The sequence below is a fragment of the Protopterus annectens genome, chromosome 7.part0 (assembly GCF_019279795.1).
Source record: "Protopterus annectens isolate FY-2018-M chromosome 7.part0, PAN1.0, whole genome shotgun sequence".
Classification (NCBI taxonomy): Eukaryota; Metazoa; Chordata; order Ceratodontiformes; family Protopteridae; genus Protopterus; species Protopterus annectens.
The window spans coordinates 1,195,784,994-1,195,810,473 of NC_056739.1; the positions used below are offsets into that span (position 1 = coordinate 1,195,784,994).

A 25,480-nucleotide genomic window follows, 5' to 3' on the forward strand; every position below is an offset into this window, starting at 1 on the left:
CAGTGATTCCCCATGATACTGCTATGAATTGTTTTTTGAAATATTTATTCACATTTTCCACACTACCTGTTGAGGAAGTTCACACCCTTACAGCCCTATTGGAGTCTGTTTTAACCAATAATTTTCTTAAGTTTGAAGGAGAATACTTTCATCAGGTTTTGGATGTAGCCATAGTGGCCGCGTGTGCTCCCTTGTATGCCAATACTGTGCTTGCGATGTGGGAGAAGACCATTGTATTTACCCCTGATTTTTTGGCCCTTGTACATGGCTACTATAAATTCCTGGATTATGTATTGATTTTGTGAAAAGGTACTAGGGAACAATGGGAGCATTGTTATACCTTATGGGGTACCTCTACAAACTTTTTGAGGTTTACATACAGTAGTGACCCTAATTCTATTATTTTTTTAGATTTAACCCTTGGGAAAGTCACTACCTCTGCTGTTTTTAGAAAAGAAATGTTCACCAACACCTGTCTGCATTTTGATAGTTGCCATCCCCATTTCCAAAACGGATTGGTAGTAAAAGGTCAACTGGTGAGACGGTCAAGGCTTATTTCCAATGACAGTATATTTTTTGAAGAATTACACCATTTGATTTTTCTATTTTTGGATAGAGGTCACCCTATTTATTTTCTAAACAATTTAAAAGTCGAGGTTGTGCGACATAGGACTGATCGTTTTTCACCCATCTTAAGAAGGTCGAGGGACATCAGTCCTAGTTCTATTTCTGATACCTATTTCTGATACCCCTGTTGCTATGCATAACACTCCTTGCTCCCTGATAGTACAGTTTCCTTAGTTATTTGTTTTAGTAATACAACGCATTTGTTTGTTGTTGTCAGAAAATTCTGGAATTTAGTATTCCACGAGGAGCTGGAAAAAAACTGGTGGATTTTCCCATTATTACTTATTGTAAAGGGAGAAATTTGAAGGGCATTTTTATATAAGGAGTGGATAGAGCTATGTGGAGTCATAGTTTAATGCAGAAATGAGGATGTTGTAAGGCTTGTAAGTTTATTCATACTGGACCATATGATGCTGTCCATCATTATGGCCGTTCGATTCCCTGTCCAGGGAAGGTAAATTGTAATACCACTTACTTAGTTTATTTAGCTTTATGCTCTTTGTGCAAGGCCTTTTATGTTCATAAAATGAAGAAGAGGTTGAGGGACAGGATTAGTGAGCATCTTTATGATATTGGTAAGAAAAAGACGACTAATGCTTTGTTTCATCATTCCCAGGTATGTTCTAATTTTTAAAAAAATCACCATTTTTGCCATCAGTAGGATTTTTCTGTCACCTTTAAGTGGGTATTTAGATGTTACCTTGTATTACTAAGAATTATGCAGGCAGCTGATGCTCAGTGCTACTCTTTTGCCTGGCATTAATGACAGTATTTCCATTTCTAGTATATTAAAGTTTAGAGCTGCTAAGGTTTAGTTATTTATATCTTATAATTTTATCACAAGGCAGTGGTCCCCAGTTTTTCGGGTCTATATTACCAAAGTGAAAAACCCTATTCCCGAATACCTAAACGCTGACACCAATACCGCGAACCACGAAAATCCCAAACGCACTAAACCGCAAAAAAAAAAAAAATTGAACTGTCATAGTCAGCCAACACCACCACACGCCACATACTACCTACCCAAAGAAAATAAATAAACCACACACATACACTAACCAAACCCTACTTCTAACTTAAGGTAAAGCACCAAAACCCTACCTCTAACCCTATACTAAACCCCACATACACAACTAACTATGCACTATCCTTAACCCCTCCCTAACCCTAAGGTCCGTAACTACCGCACATGTCCCCTACACACATACACCCGAACAAAATAAATAATCCACATACATACATTTAACAAAACCCTGCCTCCAACACTACACTAAACCCCACATACACAACTATCTATGCACTATTCTTAACCCCTCCCTAACCCTAAGGTCCGTAACTACCGCACACGTCCCCTACAAACATACACCCAAACAAAATAAGCAATACACATACATACACTTAAAATAACTCTACTTCTAATACTAGACTAAACCTTACATACATTACCTATCTATACACTTACCTTAACCCAACTCCTAACACTAAAGTCCTGTCTATCGCACACTTACCTTACAGAGCTATACCGCAGACAGGCCAACCAAAACAAATCGACATTTCGGATCTCTCTCTCTCTCTCTTTGTCTCTCTCTCTCTCTCTCTCTTTGTTTCTTTCTCTCTCTCTCTTTGTTTCTCTCTCTCTCTCTGTGTTTCTCTCTCTCTCTCTCTCTCTCTCTCTCTCTCTCTCTCTCTCTCTCTCTCTCTCTCTCTCTCTCTCTCTCTCTCCTCTCTCTCTCTCTCTCTCTCTCTCTCTCTCTCTCTCTCTCTCTCTCTCTCTCTTTCTCTCTCTCTCTCTCCCTCTCTCTCCCTCTCTCTCTCATATCACTGGGTATAGCAAGGTGAATGACAAGTGCTACTTTTGTCTTCTTTTCATGTACTACTGTGTCTGTTAATTTCAATGTATTTTCTGAACTGCTAGTAACGGGTGATCCCCTGGGATATAAACTTCATCATTTTGTATAATGCTTTGTGGTTCATGTTTCTAATGCTTCTCAGGTACCTGAATATTGTAATGATTACATAATCCCCAATGCAACAGTCTTGCCACATTATTATTATGACTTTTAGCATACAACTCCTGTGCCATTAGCGTATCACACCCAACAACAACATGTTGTGACTGTTTCCAATTCCATTTTACAAAACCCGCATTTGTCTGTTTGTCCCACATGTTCAATGTACTTTGTAAACCAACATGTATGTAATCCACTATCCTGAGCAGCCAATATCAGCCTTTTGTCTTTTGGTTTAAATTCACCTCTCCTTAACCATTCCTTTATCAGATCCTAGTTGGCATAAGGTTTTTCCAGGAGTTTTCTGAACTTGCAACAATATTTTGCCTTTTTCACATTTCTGTCATCTCATCTGATCCTTCTTATATTTGTTCTTTTAATTTTTTTTTTGGAATCTTCAGTTGATGCCTGATTTTCATCTACTTTTGATATGATTTCCATTCCCACTTGACACCAATATGCTTCTGCTAAACTAAGCAAGGAAGTCATCTTAAACTTGTTTTCCTCATATTTTAAAACATTCACTATGTTTTGATCTTGTTAGGTCAGCAGATATATATGCAGTCCTGCAATTGCAGATCTATACAAGTAATCAAATTTGAGGAGGTCCATACCTCCTTCAGAACAGGAAACATGTAATCTTGGTGTACACTGATTTTTATAAATCATTTGATAAGCATAAATCACTTTTTTGTTTTCCTGTTCATCTAATCCAATACCTTTTGGGGCCAGTCAGTCACCCCAAAACTGTAAGTTAGGTCAGAAGAGCACATTGTTTTATAGCTTGAACTTTGTTCCTAGATGTCAGGGCTGTTTTCCGTATTAATTTTAGTCTACTAAAATATTCATTACTGAGTTTTGTTCTCATTTGTTGCTGATTCTTCATCAGTTCCCAAATATTTATACAGTGCCTCCTGCTCAAGTTCCTTTGTATCACATTCCTATCCCAGACTAATAATTTCTTGGTGCTGCAACTTTCCTGCTTTAAAGGTTGCTTTTGCACATTTGTTAAGACCAAATTACATTCTTATGTCATCTGAGAAAGTTTTGACCACTTACAGCTATGCCTTCAGTTCCTCATGTGATGAACTATACAATTTGAAATCATCGACAAAAAGAAAATTAGAAGTCTTTTCACTTTGTTGTTTTCTGGAAACCAAGTTGTAACCATGACCTAATCTGTTAAGTAGACAGTTTAATGGGTTAAAGGCAAGACAAAAGAGCAGCAGAGACAAAGAGTCACTCTGGAATATTCCCCATTGATTTTTTTATCCGAGATAATAATTTGTCCTTTATTATGGCTTAGCTGCAAAGTGGTTAGCCACTGTTTCACGGTGACTGTAATGTAATCGATCAATGTAGGGTGTATCTTATACATCTGTAAGCACTCCTTTATCCATGAATGCGGAATGCTGCCAGATGGTTTTTTGTAGTCTGTCTGTGCCATACTTAGTTTCTTCCCATTTTTACAATTCTCTATCATGACTTTATTTAATAAGAAATTATCCTTTATTCCATATGACTTTTTTTATTACCCTTTTGTTCTATTTCCATGATTGACTTTTCTTCTAAATGACTATAAATTCTGCCGGCATCAATTCCAATATATAGTTTATACATCATCGGAAGGCAAGTTATTGGTCTATACTTTTTAGTATAGCTTGCAGGCTCACTCTTAAGGAGGAGCATAATTTTTCCTTTTGTTAGCCAGGTCGGTGTCTGTTTGAGATGTGCATATAAGTAGTTCTTTCTCAGGATTAAATCTTCATGTAAAGATGTTAATACTTTTAACCAGAAGTTAGATACTGCATCTGGGCTTGGGGTTTTCCATTTAGGAGCTTTGGTTAATTTTGTTTCAATTTTTCTGGTCATTACTTCATCCCTTGTCATATCATGTACATTTGAGCTTCTTACTCTTTCTTTTACTTCTTCTGCCCATTCAGCATCTTTGTTATGTTCACATGGTCTTCATAGATATTTCTCCAAAATGTGCCTATTTCTTTTTTTTGGTGGTATTTATATTCCTTTTGCTTTGTTTCCCAATTTTCGGTAAAACATTTTTGGGTCATCAATGAATTGATTATTTTTAGCTTTTCTTTATATTTATCTGAATATCTTCTATGTTTTTCTGCCTGTGCTAATATTTTTAGTTAATTATTTTCAATAGTGTACAATAGATCCTGGTCTGTTCTGATATTGTGTGTTGCTTTTATCACGCCTATCTTTCTAAGTATTTTTGTTGATCTGTTCCCTCTTCTGTACCCTTCTAACAGTGACACTTCTTTTTTTTTTTTTAAACAAGAAACATCTTTATTAAATCATCACCTATGACATTGACAATCTTACATTTATATAAATTAAAACAAACCATACTGACACAATTTCAGTTTTAAACATTATACATTACTTTTAATCTGTCCAGTCTTTGTCAAGCATTACATAGCTTATTCAAATGCTGCCTTCTTTTAAAACTCATTCTTCCTCTGTATGTATTGTTCCGACAATTCCCATTTTTTTCTATGTAATTTGCTCCTACCCTTTTCTAAAGATCCCAATTCCAGTTGCTTTATCTCTGTTACTATATTTGCTACATCTAGTAAAGTTGGCTTAGACTTTGATTTCCATTTTCTAGTAATTGATTTTTTGGCAGCCAACAAAATTAGACTCAACAAGGCCTTACTATGTCTAGGCAATCCCAATTCTGTATCATAGCTCAAAAAATAATTTCCTTAGTTATAACAATTTGCTCACCCAGTATCTCTGACAAGCAGTCTGAAGGGAATGTTTAAAGTCTGCCAACTCATTACACTCCCAGAAAATATCTTCCCAGGTACCTCTTCCTTCCCCATCACATCTCCAGCATTTGCTGTCAACCTGAGGGAAACTTCTTTGGCATCTACTTGGGGTATAAAAATACCTATGTAAATACTTCCAAGCAAAAATCCTAAATCTTTTAGACTTTGTTGCATATTTGGGAGACATATATATATATATATATATATATATATATATCCGCATTGTTTCTTTATGAATTGCTTATCCCATCTCTTCTCAATCCTTTCTAACCTACTCTGTTTAATTGTTATAGCTGTCATGCTCTAACTATTCATTTTTTAATGTCAGCTTCTCTTCTATATTCTACTAAAATCTCTATCAGTGCTGGTCTTTCATTTAGAACCCCCTATTTCTTTCTGTTTGCTTATACTCTGATATCAATCCTTTGCAGTCCAAATAAAATATTGGCATCTTTCCCTCTCTAGTTATTTGCTTCCAATACCTTGCTTCCTTTGCCAGTTCTTCCCAATAAATTTGAGTCCTCTCTTGCCTATTGTTTCTATCCCTAATTGCAGTCATCCCTATTGGTAGAATATCCTTTCTTCATTCCTGTGTTAGCTTAGTTCTTAGAATACTTTCTGCTACTTTATGAATATAATATTCTGTATGATTCTTGTTATGCTCCTTAAAGGTCTGCATCAAAAATCCCTGTCTTTCCTTGTTTCTTGAGCTTCACCCCACTTTTCATCACCATCTGTTTCCACTCTGAATTATAGATTTCTGCCTGTGCCATATATTAACTGTGTTGCTCTGAAATACCCCTTCAAATCAGGTAATCCCAATCTGCCTTGTTCTATTGGAAGAATCAAATTATTCCACTTGACTCTTGCCTTCTTCCCCTGCCAGATAAAATCCTTCAGCTCTTTATTAATTGCTATCGATAACTTCTCCTCTGGTTGATAACAATATGCATAACCTGTGTATAAGACTAAATGAACTAAAACATTTTAATTGCTTGTATCTTACTATTGATATCCATATAACAGAGCTTCTATATTTTCAGTTTTTTTTTACCTTTTGTTTAATCTCTTCCCACATAGCCTTAGCTGTCACACCAGAATAATTTTTAATCCATACTCCTAAACACTTAATTTTATCATGTCCCCTTAAATATGAATATTGGTGAACCAGTTCATGTGTGGGTACATAATTCACCACAATTGGCTTTGTTTTAACTTCATTAATTTTGTATCCTGAAAAAATTTGGAACTGTCTCAAAATGTTCCACAACACTGTAATGTCCCTTTCTGGTTTTGCCAGGTATAAAATAATTTAATCTGCAAATACAGCCAGCATTTCTTGACTAACATACCAATTATATTCTTGAATTTCTTAAGTCCCGTATTTTCTTTGCCAGTGGTTCTAAATATAATGCAAATAACAAAGGGGAGAGATGACACCCCTGCCTGGTTCCTCTGCTCAAGCAGAAATTATCAGAGAGGACCCCACCCACTTTAAATTTCACCTCCAATCCCTCATATATTCTCCTACTCAAGCTTATAATGTTATCAGGGAATGTAAATGCTTCCGTTGTCCTGCTCACAGAGTCCCAGCTTACTTGACAAATGCTTTCTGTGCATCAAGACCCACTAATAACAATGGTGTTTTCTTAAATTCTGCTTCCGTTTGGATAATCAATCTTCTGTTAATGTTGTAAAATATTTGCCTCCCCTCCACAAAACCACACTTATCCATATCTATCAATTTTGGCATCAGTTTACCATTATTTTAGCCATTATAGACATAAACTTATAATCATGGTTTAGTATTGAAAAGGGCCTGTGTGTGAAGCTGGATCTGATGGATTTTTACCCTCTTTAGGTATTATAACTAACATGGCTTTCTTCCAGGGTGTTGGTACTTCTCCTCTTAAAGTACTGTTAAACAAAACCTTCTAGATATTCTCAGCAGTTTTTCCCACCTAGCTTCCAAAATTCCACAGGAATACCATTTATTTCTGGGGACTTTCCTGTAGATTGGTTATACATCACCATTTTTATCTCATCTGCTCCTATCCTGTTAGTAATTGAGCCTCATCTACCTGTAACCTTGGCATATTTAATTCTTCCATAAACATTTCCATTTGTACCTTTTCCTAATTTCCATATTTCACTGCTTTATACAGACTTTCATAAAATTTCTGAAATATTTCTAATATTTGTACAAGATCTTTTATCTTCCTTGTTATAGGCTCCCTAAGCTTGGCAACAGCCATTTCTACTGTCTTTTTGTTGTACTAAAAGTTTTTGTGCTCTAGAATTATCATCAAATAAACAGTTGCTTAACAGCAAACAGCAATATTTCTAAACATGTGCATATTATCGAGGTAATCACTTATTTATTGTTTAGCATTCTGCAGTTGCTCTTCATGTTGTTCTGTGAGATTCCCCCAATTTTGCAATATTTTAACATTTGTCAGGTCCACTAAATAATTCTTGTTACGTCTTAAACAGATCTCCCTTTATTTTATTTCCACCTTATTTTTAAAATCCACTTTAATTTTATCCCACTGCCTAGCTATATTTTCAGAAGAAATTTATATTTTCTCTAATAGCTCCTGAAAATTTCCACTACCCATTCCTTAAATTCCTCACTTTTCAACAGATAGATGGGAATGCACCAGTCTCTCATTTTTGTTTCATTACCCTGTGTTTTATTTTAGTTATTGTCGGTTTATGATCTGAAATAGTTACTGGGTGCATATCAAAACATTCAATTAAATGCACATTCCTGTGAAATGTAAATTCTGTCCAGCCTACCCCAGTTTTTGTATCCTGGAGAATAATATGCAAATTCACTCTGAACTCCTAGTATTGAATTCACATCTTTCATGCTAAATATTTTCATAAATTTATTCAAAAATCTATTCTCCTTTGTTATATTTTCCCTTCTGGGCCCCCAGACACATCTTCACTGTTGCAGATTAAATTCCAGTCCCCACCTATAAGTAATATTCCTTTCTGAAATATGATTATTTTTTCCAGAATTTTCTTAAACTCCATTATAGCAGTTTTTGATGGAATATAAATACATGCCAGTGTAATTCTCCTCCCTTGCCAGTAACCCATTAGTACTACAAATCTACCATTATTATCTTTTTTATCCACTTCTATCACTATTGAAGCTCCTCTTGCAACTAATACAATTACTTCCCTTTTCTTTTGCCCCAGGTATTCTGCTGAATAACCATCCTAAAAAAAACTTTATTTATCAAATTCATATGTTCATTTCTTTCCAAATGTATCTCCTGCAGCATAGCTATCTGCACTCTTCCTTATTTGTATTTATCTATGAGACCATTCACTTTAAAAATATTACAGAAGGCATCATTATATTAAGATGTTTTTATTCCCATCTTTTATGTATAACAGCTTTTTATTAAATATCTAGTTCCAGCTTTTGTGTTACATGCATATACCCTTCGTCAGGTTAATCTTTTATACAACTGTTTCTTTTCCTCTCCATTTCAGCCTATGTCGCATCTTACAAAACTTTTGTTTTAGTGAAAGCCCTCAAAAAACACACCCCAATACTCCCCTAAAACCTATTAAATTAATAATATCAGACAAAACTATGTACATTTTCAAATATTGAAGTTTTACACTCCTAATAGGAAAAAATGTTTCCAAACTGACATCCACTTGCATAGACTTGAGATAACCTAAAAATAAAGGCTGTCCATAATAAGATGCATGGCATAGCCTCTGCTTTTAAGTGCTGTCTGGCTTTGTCTTATCTTTGTAGATCTCTTAGCTGAGAAAACACTTAAATGCTTTCAGAAAACATTTTCTCCAAGCCATTTTTCTTTATCATTTTGTCGTCTAGATGCATGAGAACCAGACACAAAGCTTCTAAACCTACATTTGTTTATTAGAAAAAGCCTTATAGTATTCAATACTGTTTTTCATTTACTTGCTTTCTCTTAAAATGTGTTGCTAAATTAAGCTAGTGGCCTTTACTCCAGTCATTCTCCTATGCAAGAATGAGAAAAAGCACACTGATTTTTCTTTTGTTATGCTCTTTTAACCATTCTTTACAATGCAGGGCCTATATCTCTTAAAACTAAATAAGGAGAAAGAGAGAAAGAAAAAAACATGAGCACCTGTTTACTATAGTATCCCCATTACACTTAAAAATAAATGAGAATACTTTACTTTTCAGCATGCAAAAAATCATGCAATAATAAAGTTGTACCAGTAAGGTTTTTTTTCTTACAGTTAACTTTCTCCCTCCTTTTCCCCTCTCCTGAGTATTTTTTGAATGTTAATGACATGAAGTAGGGTATATGCTTTAGAATCCCCTACAAGTTTAACAAAGTCTAAAAAAGTCCAATATGTCCAGATTTTTTTGTTCCGTCATGCTTTTAATTATTGCTTTGTAATCCCTTGTTTGTCAGTTTCCAAGTGCTGGTTTTATTCCTGTCCATCTCCATCTCCCAAGTCCTGTGCCTGCTTTATTTCCAATGCACACTCAATTCTTCTAGTCAACCCTTGTTTTTTTTCTTTCTCTCAAGCATTTTCCGTTGAAACATTGGAAAAGGTTTCACTGGCACAATCCCTCTGTGGTCTTTATTACCAGAAGAACAAGAAGCAGAATCCCCTTCTGTTTCACAGCTCAGTTTTTGTTGGACAAACCTTTGTATTTCTTTCTTAGCATGTACTTCATCAAAAAATGATTTTGTCCTTATGTGGAAAAATATTTTGGAAATAACGTGGTACAGCAGTTTGAATCTCATGCCTGCCTCTTAACATGTTTTGAATAATGGAATAAATTTACTCTTATTCTGCCTGGTGTACAATGAGTAGTCCTCCACCATAAACACTCTGCTGTTTCCCACTTTTAGTACTATGTCCTGGCGCAGTTTTGTCAGAATCAACTCCTTCTGCTGGTAAGATTGCATCTTTACTATTAAAAGTCTAGGTTCCTTTCTCATAGCCAGATTTGGAGCATGCACATGATGTGCCTTTTCAATAAACAACTCCTGTTGTGAAATACCAGTCCAGCTGCTTATTTGTGCTTTTATAAAATGAATACAGTCTGTTCCTTCCCATCTCCTCTGGTACAGCTGAAAGTCTTAGACTTTCCCTTTGCGCTCCATCCTCTAATTCTATTTTTCTTTTAAACATTTCTTCTTGTGCAGTCTCATATTCAGCCAGCCCTTTCTTCATCTTGACGTCTGAATTTTGCAGTTTTATCACCTTAACTGAATATCTGTTTAAAGCTTCTTCCATTTTTCCATGCTTTTATTGTTTTAGTTTGAGTTTAATACTCTGTCAGTGTTTCATTTATTTTAATCAGGTCTGTGTGCATTTGCCTTATACTTTCCTCTAGGTTACTGGAAATGATGTCTGGAGCTTGTACTGCTTTTTGCTGAAGAGCTGCAATACTTTTCCCAGTCAGGTTTCTTCATCACCTTTTGTCGCTGATTTTACTTCAAATCTTCTGTATTTCTTTTTTCCTGGCATCCAGGCAGTGCACTTACTAGTCAGTTACTGAAATTTACCCAGAAATGTAGGTCCACTGGCTTTCGCTGCTAAATTTCTGTTTTCACCATGGGAGAGATGGAATTAAGCTGTTACTTAATGTGCAGCTATCTTGGAAACCCTAGCAGTAACACTTCTTTTCTTAATTGCTTTATAGTTTTCTCTATCTGATACTTCCATGATGACATTTGATTTCTTCCCTTACTTTCCCTTATTGCCCCGTGTTTTTGTGGTAAGACGTTATCTGTTATTAATTTAGATGCACAGTAATATATCCTATGTACTTATGTTATATCACATGAATTTCTGTTAACAGTCTTGATTACTGTGGCCATTTGTTTTATTAAACTTCTAACATTTTAGGTCTTATTGACTCTGTAATCTATTTCTTTCATTTGTTTTAATATGTCTATCCATCTCTATTAATCAAACAACTCTACCATTAGATCATTACTTCTAAACTAAGGGCACATTCTTTGTTCTCCATTTCCTGCGGGCATTCTACAGAAAGTTCTAGAACATATTCCTGTGACATTTGTCTTCAACTGCATCCTGCATCATCTATTCCTGTTTCATATGGGAATTCACTGTCCTATCACTCCACAACATTGACTGCATCAGAGTTGCCACTGTTTCCTGCTCCTACACTGGCTATTCAACTCCAACTAAACTTTTGTACTGATTTCCTAATGAAGTCTCCAGAGTATCTTCATGTGGCAAGTCATCAGATGCTTCCTGTTCCACCTGTTTCTCCTTAATTTAGGGACTCATTGTTCCATCATACTGTGACATTATCAGAGTTGGATTGTCATTGTTAAATCCTTCACTTTGCAGGTAATTCATAACTTCTGTTTCTATTTCTTTAACTTCTCCACTAATAATCCTCTTTTCTACTTTCCTTCTTTGTTTTGCCATTTTTGTATTGTGAAATTCTCCATTTGTGGATGCCTTTGCATGTTTTTCTTTTCAAATATCTTTGGTGCTGCTTTTTTGTATTAATTAGTTTTGCTTTCTCCTTTGAATAAATATTGCACCATTTTAAATCTCTTTTTCTTTCCCAGATCCAGTATGGTTGCACCCTTTGTTGGTGTACTGACAGTCTGGTCCAGGGAGTTTATGGTTACAAAATCCAGGAATTGTGTTCCTATATGTTTGGTGTCGTGTATAATTCCCAGTTTATAATGGGGTAATTGAAGTCACCCCTGAATATGATATTGGGTTGGATGGTGAGTGTTTCTATCCCATTGTGTTTAAATACATTGTACAGGTTTCCTGGGTCATAGAGGGAGACCTATAGTTTGCAAAGAAGTGGTACTGGAATTTGTCTTTGGTAATTTGGACATGGAGAAACTCAAGTGCATTGTCCTGTTTGTCAAGCCTCGTGGTATATTTATTTTTGATGTAAATCAAAACAAATCTACTTTTAATCCCTGTCTGTGTAGTAGCTAGTCTGAATGTGTGGAAGGTACTATAACCTTGCACTGTTGGTGTGTTCTCTCAGCTTTAAACCATGTCTCAGTGACTGCACAGACATCTTCATTCTCTATGGTTACTGCCAGCTCCTTTGAATGAAAGGAGGACCCTAGGTGTCAGCATAGTGGTGGTGGCTGGCCACCCATGGGTACTCCTCCATACTGCTCTCTATCTCTCTCTATATGGTTATGCAATGATTGTGCAGGGCCATTATACAGGACAGGCAGAGAAAAATGCAGCTATAGCTGGACTAGTCAGAGTAGTATGTGGCACGACAACCTTCTGGAGTGCCTGGGCCATATATGCAGCATTAAGGATAGGTGGCATAGGGAGTCTGTATGCTGCAGGTGTCTCTCTCTGTGGTTCCCCATCACATAGCCAGCCCACCTCTGCTTCAGGTGAGGAAGCCCACTATGGGAGGGGAGAGGGCAACATCTAGGACCTGTAGTACTACCACCTTCACACCTCCATCTAGTGTTGAGGGTTCTGTAGTAACCCATGAACTCAGATGTGATCAGGGTGTTCAAGCTGAGGCCACCTGTAGCACATCCTGCCATTCACCCTTGTGGAGCATTCCACCCTGTGTTCATACTGTGGACACAACCTTACCAGAAAAGAATGACCCAGTGAAAGGGGACGTACATGAGATGGCACATTGATCACACAGAGTAACAAATGGAACCTAATTGTGGTATGACTGTGAGGTTGTGGGCAGTGCTGATGAGTGTGGGTGTACATGGACACAGATTTAGTAGATGATGCAGCACCCTGACACAAACACACGCACACACGCACACATTTACTATCTGTTGTCTGTGCTTGTTACTCTGGATGTTCCCAGTTGCACTTATGCTAAATGTGCTCTTTCCTTAGTACTCTTTTACCTAGGTAGCCAGTGGCTGATGTAGAGTGTGTCCAGTCCTTGCATGGTATAGCACAGCCTAGTTATATTCATGCATGTATTATTTTTACTGTTGTAGGTTATGCTTAATCTTGCCAATAGTTGTAATCAAAATGCTGCCTCTTAGGTTGTGCCACAGCATAATACACTCACCTCAACCTTGCATACTCATAGCCTGCAGCCTGCCCCTCCACAAGCTCCTCATCAGGCACCTCCTTTGCTGCTGATTCTGGAGTGTTCTCCCAAATGTTGCTCTCCTGCTATATCTGTTTGTGAAGCAACACAATGTATAATATTGCACACACTGCAAAGATTTTACTGCATGTTTCAGGGTCATAGTGCAGTGCACCACCACCAGAGGCATCTAGACAGTGAAAACAGACCTGTAGCAGCCTGAATACATGTCCAACAATAATGTGAGTCTGTGACAAGTTGGTGCTGCTTACATTTTTTGCCATGGTCTGTGGGTCTCTCTTTGGTGTCATAAGCCATGCCTCCTATGGAAAAATGACCCTGCATAAACTGCTGAGATAAGTTACAAGTGTGCCAAATGCCAGGTGTGGGCATTGCCTGGATGGCCTGCTTGACATACTGTATATTATACTGTGTGCATTGCAGCCCACCTGGCAGTTGATGTAGTGGAGCCTCTTTCACTTGATATACCATTGTCTCTGATCCAGGTGAGACCTTTTTCAAGATGTGGGTGCTATGAATGTCTTCCAGAACCTCAGGGAAACCAGGAAATGTCATAAAATTCTGGCATGGTGTTGCTTCTGTTCTCTATAGTGCATGGAAACTACATATGCCCTCCGATATACTGTAACATGTCAAGGAGAAACTGGTAAAGTATCCTTGAGGCAGACCTTGTATCCAGTTAGCTGCTGAAAAATTCTCAAAAGCCCACATGGATGGATACTCCACACAACCCAAAAGCTTACATATGAGGGTGACGTATCTTCATGGTTTCTCTCCTGTATCTCCACGTTTTTACTGCGATCAGCAACTCTGGTGTTAGTGTCTAGTTGTGTGAAATATATAAGTTTCTGAATCACGCCACCATATTGTTTACCATTTGTATCCTCCATGATCTTCTTTTTTAATAATGTTGCACTTTCCATTATATTGTTATTTCTTTATTACCATGGTATTTCAAGCTCCCTGAACAGGTTTCTATTTTCAGTTTTAAGAAAAATAGCATACCTCAACAATGTGTCTGGCTGCACTGGAAGAATATTTTTACATCAATTGTGCAGAATCAAGAGAGGTCTTTTTCAGTTCTTGTGATACCCTATACAGTTATTTCCATATAAACTGTTAGTGAAGATAGAAAATGCAAAATATTATAAAACAGAGACATACATAGATAAGTAACTTAAACAATTGGTAGAAGAATCTGCATGATTGCTGCAGTTAACCAAAAGCAGCTTCCCTTCCATTCCCCATGTCATCAGTCCAGGCAACACAGGTTGTTTTAAAGTATTAAACTGACCCATGATGGTGATCAAGTTAACTTTTACACCACTCTTGATAGAAAATTGCCCACAAAATTTAAAAAAAGACTTCCTTAAAAGTGTATTCCTATAATTGGTTTGTTGTATCCACTCATAACTGACTTGTCTTTTCTTTCAAGTTGATTACCATCACACTTACATGAAATTAAGTTTTACTGTTATATTCATTTCCCTCTTTCTGTCTTTTCAGGTGAGAAGGTTATGCTCTCTTAGTGTCTTTGGATATGCCTTGGATTCAGTTACCTGCACTGTCCTTGCAGCTTTTCTCCGCCCTCTGTCTAGCAATGTTTATTTGTTCTCTGTAGGCCTCCAGCTCTGTCACAGTATTCCAGCTGTGGTTTGTTATCATATTTCATTTGCCTTAACTACTACTGGTTGGCCTCATGCATCATTAGTAAGATTTTCTATAATGAACACGTCAAGGTTAAAGTAACATCCAACAACAAGTCACTCTGGTCTTTTGTTAATATTTCTTCCAAACATATACCCAGTCCCTCTTCTTCTAGGTGTCTGAAAGGGCCTTTCTGTACTGATAACACAAATCAATGGAAAATCAGTGCTAATACATACATGCTGCTGCTATCTAGGGTTACCATCTGACCCTCATTACACAGGACAGGTCCTGGGCAGTTGTGTCCTGCAAAGGAAAAATGGCAGATGTCATGAGGACAATATATGTTTCTATTAACAGTCGCATAAGACAATCATTTTCTGTCCGAAACACCTATATATTGAGTAAAGCAGCATAAACAATCGAGTTTTTATTTTGGCAAAAAATGTTAAGTCTGATCAGTTACACTGGTTGTTATGTTTGTCCTGCAAAACATCTCATGTTTCCATAAAGAATGTTCCACTTTGAGGATTTGAAGAGGTGGTAACACTAGTAATTTGGGGGCAGGGGGGAGGGGGAAGTGGACTCTGACCTGCAGTGGTGCTTGCTCTAAAATAGGCAGGTCAATTTTCAAAGATCCACTGGAGAATAAATAGTGTAGTTTTAAAGAGAGCAAACAACAGTTCCTGCAGTGATTAAGGAGTTCTGCCAGAATATATGAGTTAATCTTCTGCCATTAAGTTTAAGTTAAATGCAGGGAGTAATGGTAGGTTATGCAGGAAAATGGCTTTTTCTAGATGAAATTATGTATATAGAATATATTTTAGATTAATATGTTTAAATATATGGAAACAATATGTATTAACTGGTTTCAGAGTCTGTATGCATCTTTAGTTTCTTGATTTACATTCTGAACAGACGTCAGTAATAGCATTGTACAAACACAGTTTTGTATTTATTTATTTTTTCTTTATGAGTAGCCTGTTGATTGTAATGGATTTCTAGCATGTCTTCTGATCCATGTTGACCATCTGCTAGATCCCAGTTGATTGACTGGCCTGGATCCACAACTTACACTTCATCTTAGTGGCTAGTTGACATCTGGGATAAATGTATGAATCTGGAGTGGATTTCCAGGCTCCTGGTTTTTATTATGTGTTGGAACACCAAAGACGGTTCTCTGAGGAGATACATATAGTGCATCGTCTTCTGTACTTCAGTTCTAGTGAAACCTATTGCACTTCTTGTCTGTACCTATGCTTCCTTTTGCATTAGAACAAGGTTACTTAGCTCTCACCGTAGACCATCCCATCAAGGAAGCAAGGCTAGACAGTTTTTTCTTTCCCACTTGATTTTTGTCTTCAGTAGCCATACAAACAGTTCTATTACCAATCCTGAATTATGATGTTCAGGATTGAAATCCTGTTACTGCTATGTTAATCTAGCTATTCATCTGTTAAGGACAAAAAGAATAAGCAACAATGTTTCTTGTAAATGTAGGCAAGATTGATTGGGCCACAATGTATTGCTGCAGTTAAATATTCCATATGTTAAGTGTACTGCTATATAGATGTCAGTAGGCATAATCCAATTTTTTTTATGCATTCAAGTATTTTCCTGTGTTTGTTTTCCAGTTTACATAGAGGGCTTTATAACAGCTTCTTCTAACCTGCCCGGGAATCTTCTTACCATCCTTATCATGGACATAGTAGGAGGAAAAATTCTACTGTGTAAGTAATTTATTGACTGTATATGGCATTGCGGACGTAATAATGAGTTCTGTAATAGTGGAAGTTATAATATTCTCTTCTTTGTGGGCTGTAATAAGAATTTAACCACTTCCTGAAAGACATAAGATAAAATTCTATGCAGGCATTGTAGGGCTCAAAGTAGATGAATCATTTGTTACATCTTACATATGACTGCTGCAGAACTATACAAACACAAAATGTTGTTAATTAAATTCTCTACAAAGTTAACCAGCTTACTGACATAGTGATACGGTGTCTGTGTCACCAGCAATCCAAGGTCAGAAAAGTACTCAGGTCAATGGTAAAGCTGACAAGGGTGGATAGGATGAAGTAGGCAATGGCCAGGGCTCCTTTACTTGGGGAGGATGCCTGAGGGAATCTGATGACTGTTTGACCTCTGCTGGACACTAGGCTCCTCACAGTTCATCCTGTTAAGAACTACAGGACAGTGGCAATGCCCTGACATCATTGCACTAGCTCGTCCCAAAAGCTAAGAATTTTGAACAGCTAATGCATTCATAGTGGCTTTCAGTTCCATATTGCAATTCATCATTAGAGCCTTCATGCACCAGGACTTTAAAAACAGAAAAAAAAGTTTATACAGTGTGGCCCACTTCCCAAGGTGTTGGAAGTCCCTCACAGTGAAAAGGTACAGATAGGGGTACCTGGTTGGAGCATTTGGCAGGGGTGGGGGGAATCTAGTGTTGGCATGAATGGAAACCAAGGCTACAGTCTAAAGGTTAAGTATGGAATAAAAAAAATAATTAAAGAAAATGTATTTAGCATAAATGTAATCTAACCACTTTGTTCTACTTTGTCTTGTCTCATGGCACAGTTGTATGCTTGTCTGAGTTCCAGCACAGAGAACAGTGTCATGAGTATTCTGTCTGTCCCTCTATCTCCCTTTCCATGCCTCTTGCCAAGACTATGCTTGTTTATAAAGACAGTTGGGAAGACCCCATTTGGTGCAGTTTTAGATCCCACATCAATGCAGGGAAATTGAACAGAGGCAGTCCAGAAGAGTGCACCACAAATTGTGCAGCATCAGTTCCAGAATCCATATCAAGATAATGAGACAGAGATAAACTAAAGGAGCTGAATGTTTGTACCCCAGAGATAATAGGGGAGATGTGATGAAAATAATTATGTACCCCAATGCTATCCACAAAGTTGAAGAGTATAACATTTTTTCAGAAAAAGATGTGCAGGGGCAAGGGGACACAGTCTTAAAACAAAGTGGTGCAACTAACTAATTGGCACTGCTGCAAATTTATTACAGAGCAGAGGACTGGTAACATCAAACACCTTCCTTGGTGAGGTAGAAAGAGAAATTCAAGAAATTAATTAAATTAAAGGTTGTTACTTAAATGAGCATCGCACCCAAAAATTGAAAAATTCATAAATTCCAATGCCTTGGATCAACTTATCCACACCCCCACCAGGGGCAGCAGTATCCTAGACCTGGTCATTATCAACATGGGCAACCGGTGTTCCACACCAGAGGTCAATTCCGACCACAAGCTAATCACCCTAGACATCCACATCCCACCCCCACACCCTATTAGGGAAACCACCATAAAAAATGTCGCCAAAGCCAACTTCACACTTCTTAAGACAGAAGTGGCAAGCTTCACGACACCCATGCTGACAGACAATATAGGTGTGACTGCTGAATCTTACACAAATGCACTTTATAAGCACTTACATGAGTGCATGGATCACGCAATCCCTAACAGAACCAAGATGCTATTCTCCAAAAAGAGGAAGCCAATCTGGTGGTCCCATGCCATAAACAAACTACAACAGTAGAAAGAAACTGTTGCAAAAAAGAGTGATTGGAGGAACTTCCTGGTCAGCCTCAGTAAGAAGCTGAGATCCCTCATAAAATCCTCCAAAGCTAATTTTGAAAACAAAATCGCCACTGATTCTAAAGACAGCCACAAACCATTCTATGTCTATGTCAAGAATCTCAATGGCAACACGCAGATCTGCTCTGAGTTACGCACAATGGCACTAAATATACAGAACCAACTGATATTGCCAACATCCTGGCAGATAGATTCAGTGCTAACTTTACCACCCTCTCATCCCCTAAAGGGCCCATCTCTATACCGGAAGAATGCAAAGTTCCTGTAATTACGGCTGCACAGGTAAAAAAACACACTCTCCAAAGTCAAGAACACAGCATCCATGGGACCTGACAACATGCCAGGCTGCGTTCTACACGAACTACAGAACGAACTGGCACCCCACCTAAATACCATGTTAAATCATAGCCTCACCTCAGGCTTTCTGCCCACTGAATGGCGCACAGTAACAGTTATCCCACTCCACAAAGGGGGAGCCACCACGGACCCTGGGAACTACCGCCCCATTAGCATGACGAGCCTGGTCTGTATCATCATGGAACTTATAAACAATGACATTGTTAATCTCCAAACTCTGGATCCTACCCAGTTCAGGTTTGCAAATGGCAGATCATGTCTCCTAAACCTGATAGACTTCTTTGAAGCAGACATCAAAGCCATAGATGAGGGTAAGGTGATTCACACAACCTATCTAAATCTCGCCAAGGCTTTTGACACCATCCCCCACTCTGGAATTATAGATAAACTCATTAAACTAGGTATAAATCCCTATGTCACAAGATGGGCTGCCAACTGGCTCACTGACAGAACCCACACTGTGAAAGTAGCAGACTCCAAATCCAACTTCAGACCAGTGACAAGTGGAGTTCCACAGGGTTCAGTCCTGGGTCCTCTCCTCTTTGGTATCTACTTCTCTGAAGTACAGGCTAACACAGAAGGTCTTTGGCTAATGAAGTTTTCAGATGACTGCAAACTAGGAGCCATAAATACTATATAGGCGGTAGTCTACTTAACATCGAAAGTGTGATAAGAGACCTTGGGACACAGGTGGACAGTAGTCTGTCCTTTGATAATCACATCTCCACAGTAGTCAGGAAATCCTTGTACGTGGCACACCTCACCACAAAAGGTATCTCATCCAGGAAAAAAGAGGTCATTGTTCCCCTCTACTCGTCACTCATTAGACCCATTATAGAGTACAACATCGCTTTTGGTATGTACCGCACAAGACATCTACAACTGGAAAGGCTGCAGAAATACCTCACAAAGAGTATTACTGGCCACAAACAAATGCCCTACGCAGACCGTCTAAAAAAACTCCAGCTTTACTCCTTTGCATATCGCCTACTCAGAGGCGATCTCTGTCTAACATACAAAGCTATGTCAAACCCAGAGCTGTTGGACATGCTCCACTTAAAGAAATCCCAATCCCTCCGAACTACACGGTCTAGGGACCTACACCTTGTCACCACAATAAACAGAACATGCTGGAGGGATAGATTCCTGTCCCAGAGACTTCCCATACTCTGGAACAAACTACCTATCTATATCAAACAAAGCTCCTCATTAGCACTCTTCAAGAAAAATCTTGATGATTGGATGGGCGATAGGAAATTCATTTCTGTGGCTCTGCTCGACAGGGGCACAGGAAAATAATATTTTTGGGTGGCGAAAGCCAGGGCACCATTTGGCTAGGCTTATATAGGCCCTAGGGCCAATAGCCTAGTACCTACGTATGAACCTGTGTGTGTTTTTCAGCATATCTTGAACTTTGCTGTACTACTAATGTCTATGTATCAAAGTAAATGGTGATTATTTTTTAATGTGTTATATGCCAAAATGGCCTGAAAGGGGGCTGCCATGGGTGGCATGATGCTGTTTGACAGCTAATGCCTTCACCTCCCTGTTGTCATTTTAGAGGGACAGAGAGAAACCCTATGATGAGAGGATACTTTGCTGCGTTTGTCTCTCATCAGCTTTCAACAGTACTATGACTTTCTACTTCTGACTGTCAGCATCTAGCTGTATTTTTCATTACTTTGCTTTCTTTAATTTTTATTAGTGGCCATTTCTGATACAGCATTTTAAGGAACATTTGAAAAGCAGACTTAAGAATGTAGTTTGAGTTAACTGTACTTTTCAAAGTAACAGCTGTAGGTCAGTGTTCAAGTGGGATAAATCTGACCCCTGTGATTAATAGGTCATACTTGGGCTGAGCTGGCTTGTATTGCATTCACACTTTTAGCACTGCAGCTAGAATTAGTCTTTGAGGCTTATTTTCTTTCCTCATTTCATGGACTTGTGTCATCAAAACACTATGCAATGCAAAAATACTTTAACAAAACACAAGAAACATGCACATTTACAGAAAATACAATGCAGAAAAATGCAAAATTATCTACTGACAGTAAATTAGAAGAGTAAGATCAAAATAGTTTCTTTCGTCGTGGCACTCAGTTTGATTAAAGGAAAAGACAAGGTTTGAGTTGTATTTTCTTGTTCATTTGCATCTGAAAATTAATATTGAAAGCTTTGCTTTTGTTTGACCCCAGATTACACTATTTATCTGAGGCACGATGCTGACAATCCATGACTGGTAAGGCATATTTAAATTCCAATGTTTAAGGGCCATTGTTTTCTTAATGGCTCCTTGGTTGGAATAAATGACCTAACCTAATTACCACTCTTAGTAGCCTTCATGATCCAACAGAAGATGAGACAAATTTAGGAAGGAATTGCAAGCAGAAATAAGTTCAAACATAAAACAAATGGAATAATTATTAAATTATGCTTTTTCTGTAAGTGATGTGTTTAGGGTTGGATTACAGGAAAGGAAAATCACTTTTTGGAAAGAAAAACAACGCTTGGGTAGAGTTCTCCTTGAATGGAGGAATAGGTCAGGTTATGATTTAATAAAGTAGTAAACTATCCATAACCAGAAAGATCGAAGAAAAAAAAAGGAGCTATTGATTTCATTTCACACGAAAGAGAAAATATATTTTAGATCGATTTGATGTTATGGTGGTAGGCTTCCTTGCTTTTTTTATAATAGATGATTACTCAACAGAAGAGAAGATGGCTCTTAGGAATTAACTTGAGACCTTTCAAGCCCACAAATTGTGATACTTGAGGTTTGGATGCATTGTTCTGCTTTCCTGCTGAGATAACAGAATGTAGCAAAGATGTGGAGTTACTGATAGCTAGCAACATGTGCATTAGAAGGGTGGCCCATGGTTGTGTGGTCAGCAAGAAATTATAGAATTACATTTTTTTTCTGTTCTTACCTTTAATCATCACTGGATTAGAGGTGCTAGAGAAAATGAATACATGAAGTTGTGGCTCCAACTGACAGTAAAGTTGAGGAAGCTTGGAGCGAATGGATGTTGGTAATTTAGATGAGAAGCTTAACGATCCATCACTGGATGACCCAGTCTTTCTTTTAATGTTAGAAAGGTACAAGTTTAGTTTCAGTAATGATAGGCTGAAATTTCTCTGCTAGAAATTCTGCCAGTTTTTTCCATGACCTGGAAAGTAAATGGTTTGCAAAGTTAGGTATACTCATAATCTTATTCCTATATGCTCATGGCCAGTCTGCAGAAATAAAAGCACTTAATACCTCCCTGCTTGTCAATATGCAGCATCACGGTGGTATTATCTGTGACAGTCTACAGAGTCCCTAATCTGAGACTTACTTTGAAGGTTTCTGGAGCTAAATGAAGTGCCAGCATTTCTGAGATGTTGAGTTGATTCTTCATCTTTGATGGATACCACTGATCCTGAACTTGGAAATCTTATAGATGTGCTACCCGTGTATAATATGTAGAATTTATGGTGGGCCGTGGTGGATGGCTATCTGCTTGTGCCAATGATGGAGGTCTTTCAGTAGTATTAAAATCAGTGGAGGGATGTATTCTGACATCAGTGAATTCTGATTTACACATTATTCAAGAACCACTGCACTTTCTTCGTGTGTAGCCTGAAACCTGGTGTAATGAGGACATGAAACCCAAAGTCTTTAGAAAAGCTATCACTGGCAGCTGTTTTTGCAAAGAAATAATAAGGAAAAAGAATCCATTGTTATTTGCATCCGGGTTAGTTGTGTTAAATTTGAAAGAGGCTTTAACGAATCCTTTTTTCTGCAACCAAGAAGATTCTTGCTCAAAGAAACTTTTTCTTCCTATGTGGCTGATGTTGGCTGAACCACCTGAACGGTCTGTAACTACTGGATATTGCTGGGAGTACTGTTGCTGTTTACCTTGTTACTGTAGCTGTTTACTGAACATCTGCCCTAAAACTTACACCCCCCCCCCGCATCATGATCATGTTTGATTAATGACTGCCTTCTTTATCAGTTTTTTTATCAGTTGTTTGAGATAGTTCTGAAGTCTTTTCTTTAAGGGGACATCTACAGTAGCCTGTGCCAAGTTCCCAGTCTGCTTTATTATTTATCCTCATTGTTGCACACGTTATGGGTCTGGTACTTTATGGCACTCATCCCTTGTTGCCTGTTTCAGGAGGGAGGGTTGAGGTCATGTGTTCCAGGATATGCAGTCCCCCTGCAATTCCTGGTGGACACCAGAACTGGACAAAGGCATCTGCTTACAAGGTGGTGGAGTCAAGCTATAGGAGGTAGTGTTACTTTCAGAGGAGTGTGATAAGCCCTCTCATTGCCTACTGCATACCCATCCCATGGAACTATGTGGTTATGTGTATTGGAACTGTAGGGTAAAAACTCTCTGAAAGTTGAGTGGATGGTGGCCATGCCACAGCCATGCTCTCACACCATATTGTGGAAAGAACAAGTGGCAGCAAGTACGGCAATGTCATAATGGGTGGCAGCTGCAGAGGAAATTAAAAAAGAAACAGGCAAAGCTTTATGACTAATTGTTGCTTCTTTCTTCTGAGTCCCCTGTTGAGCAAGCAAGGTGGAAAGGAGAAGAGATTTCAAGCAATAACTGCTCTGGGAGTGGCAACTAGTTCCTACCTTTGCTGCAGGGGAGCTATCTTATTTAACATGTCCTGTCTCAGTCTTGTAGTCTCCAGTACCTGTACCTGAGAAGAAGAATGAGCTGTTTCCTGTGATCCAGAGGTGCAGGGTTTGATTCCTTCAGCCTCAATTGCCTAACTGTGTTACTCTGAGCAGGACACTTAACCAGACACTGCTTCATGACTGAGTCTGAAAAAGGTCCATGGAGATAAGTGCTCTATGACAAAATCTCCATGGTTGTAATGTTTATACTTCTATGCCCACCATGTTTCTGTCTACTTAGAACTTTTACTAGACTGTCTAGATTTTTCTGTACTGTTACTGCCAGGGGTAGTAGTAGTAGTATTAAAACGTATGAGTTAAGGCACTCACTTTATGCTGTACAACACTTAAAATGGTGGAAATTGACACTTATGAAGGTGGCTGTTGCACAGCTTGTTGAGTGCAAACTGCACAAGAAAGCAGCTGTTGAAGTACAATTCAGCAGATTTGAACTTCTCAGTCTCTGCTTTCCATAAGAAGTCAGTGCCAGAGTAATATATAAGTGTGATCTGGCATTGATTGCTTTGTTTTGGATGAGTTTTTCCTCCTTCATCTTTGTAACATTGACAAATAAGCATATTTATGTATGGTGTGTTTGTTGAAGGTATAGTTTTTCATCAGATTGGTTTCCTGACTAGTTGAGCTCTAAATTTTATAGCGGTACCTCACAAATTTTACAAGAAAATAATGTGAAAGAAGTGCAGTGTGACCATTATTGGGCATATAGCCAAAGGCTTAGAACATTATCAGATAATTTCTTAGAAGCAATCTGCAGTAAAAGTAACACATTGACCATTCAGTTCAAGAGGCACAGTAAGGCATGCGGTTGCAGTCCCTGTATAGTTAGGCTCACATAAGGGCCTTGGTGTAGGGTTGCACCCACGCAACCCTGGGGATGTGCATCTGCTAAAAAGATCAGGCAAGGGAACTGATATTTGTCTTTGCCTAATTCCATCCGTATTATGAATCTCTTGCAGCAGTTGTCCTTACAAATAACATCTAATTTGTACTTTGATCACTTACAAATCTAATATCAAGTATAGATGACACAGAAAAAAGAGAAATAAAATGTCTTTTGTAATAACACTTGTTTAATATGTGCATTGTTTGTTCTTTTCTTTGAATAATATATTATTTCAATTTCTTTAGTGTTGACCTAAGACAAAAATGTAAGTTTAATTTGAAGTGTAGTGCTGATACAGGTGCACTTGCCTTGTTTAGAAAATGCAGTTTGTCACAAAGTTTGAGGAAGCAAAACCATCATCATCATCTTCTTTCGGCTGTTCCCGTTAGGGTTCACCACAGCAGATCACCTGTTTCCATTTCTTCCTGTCCTCTGCATCTTGCTCTGTCACACCAACCACCTGCATGTCCTCTCTCACCACATCCATAAACCTTATCTTAGGCCTTCCTCTTTTCCTGTTACCTGGTAGCTTCATCCTTAGCATCTTTTTCCCAATATACTCAGCATCCCTCCTCAGCACATGTCCAAACCAATGTAATCATGCCTCTCTGGCTTTGTCTCCAAAACTTCCAACCTGGGCTGACCCTCTAATATATTTATTCCTAATCCTGTCCACCCTCGTCACACCCAGTGCAAATCTTAACATCTTTAATTCTGCCACATCCAGCTCAAACTCCTGCCTTTTTGTCAATGCCACT

The 25,480-nt window shown here is 38.1% G+C and overlaps 1 protein-coding gene across 1 annotated transcript in view; it reads left to right on the forward strand.

Annotated features, from left to right (window-relative positions):
* The window catches only part of LOC122806959 (synaptic vesicle glycoprotein 2C-like), a 419,490-nt gene that overhangs the window by 284,242 nt on the left and 109,768 nt on the right, over positions 1-25,480 (forward strand). Inside the window, exon 11 of the mRNA XM_044077810.1 lies at positions 16,805-16,900. Within this exon, the coding sequence (XP_043933745.1) occupies positions 16,805-16,900 (96 nt within the window). The remainder of the gene's footprint in view (positions 1-16,804; positions 16,901-25,480) is intronic.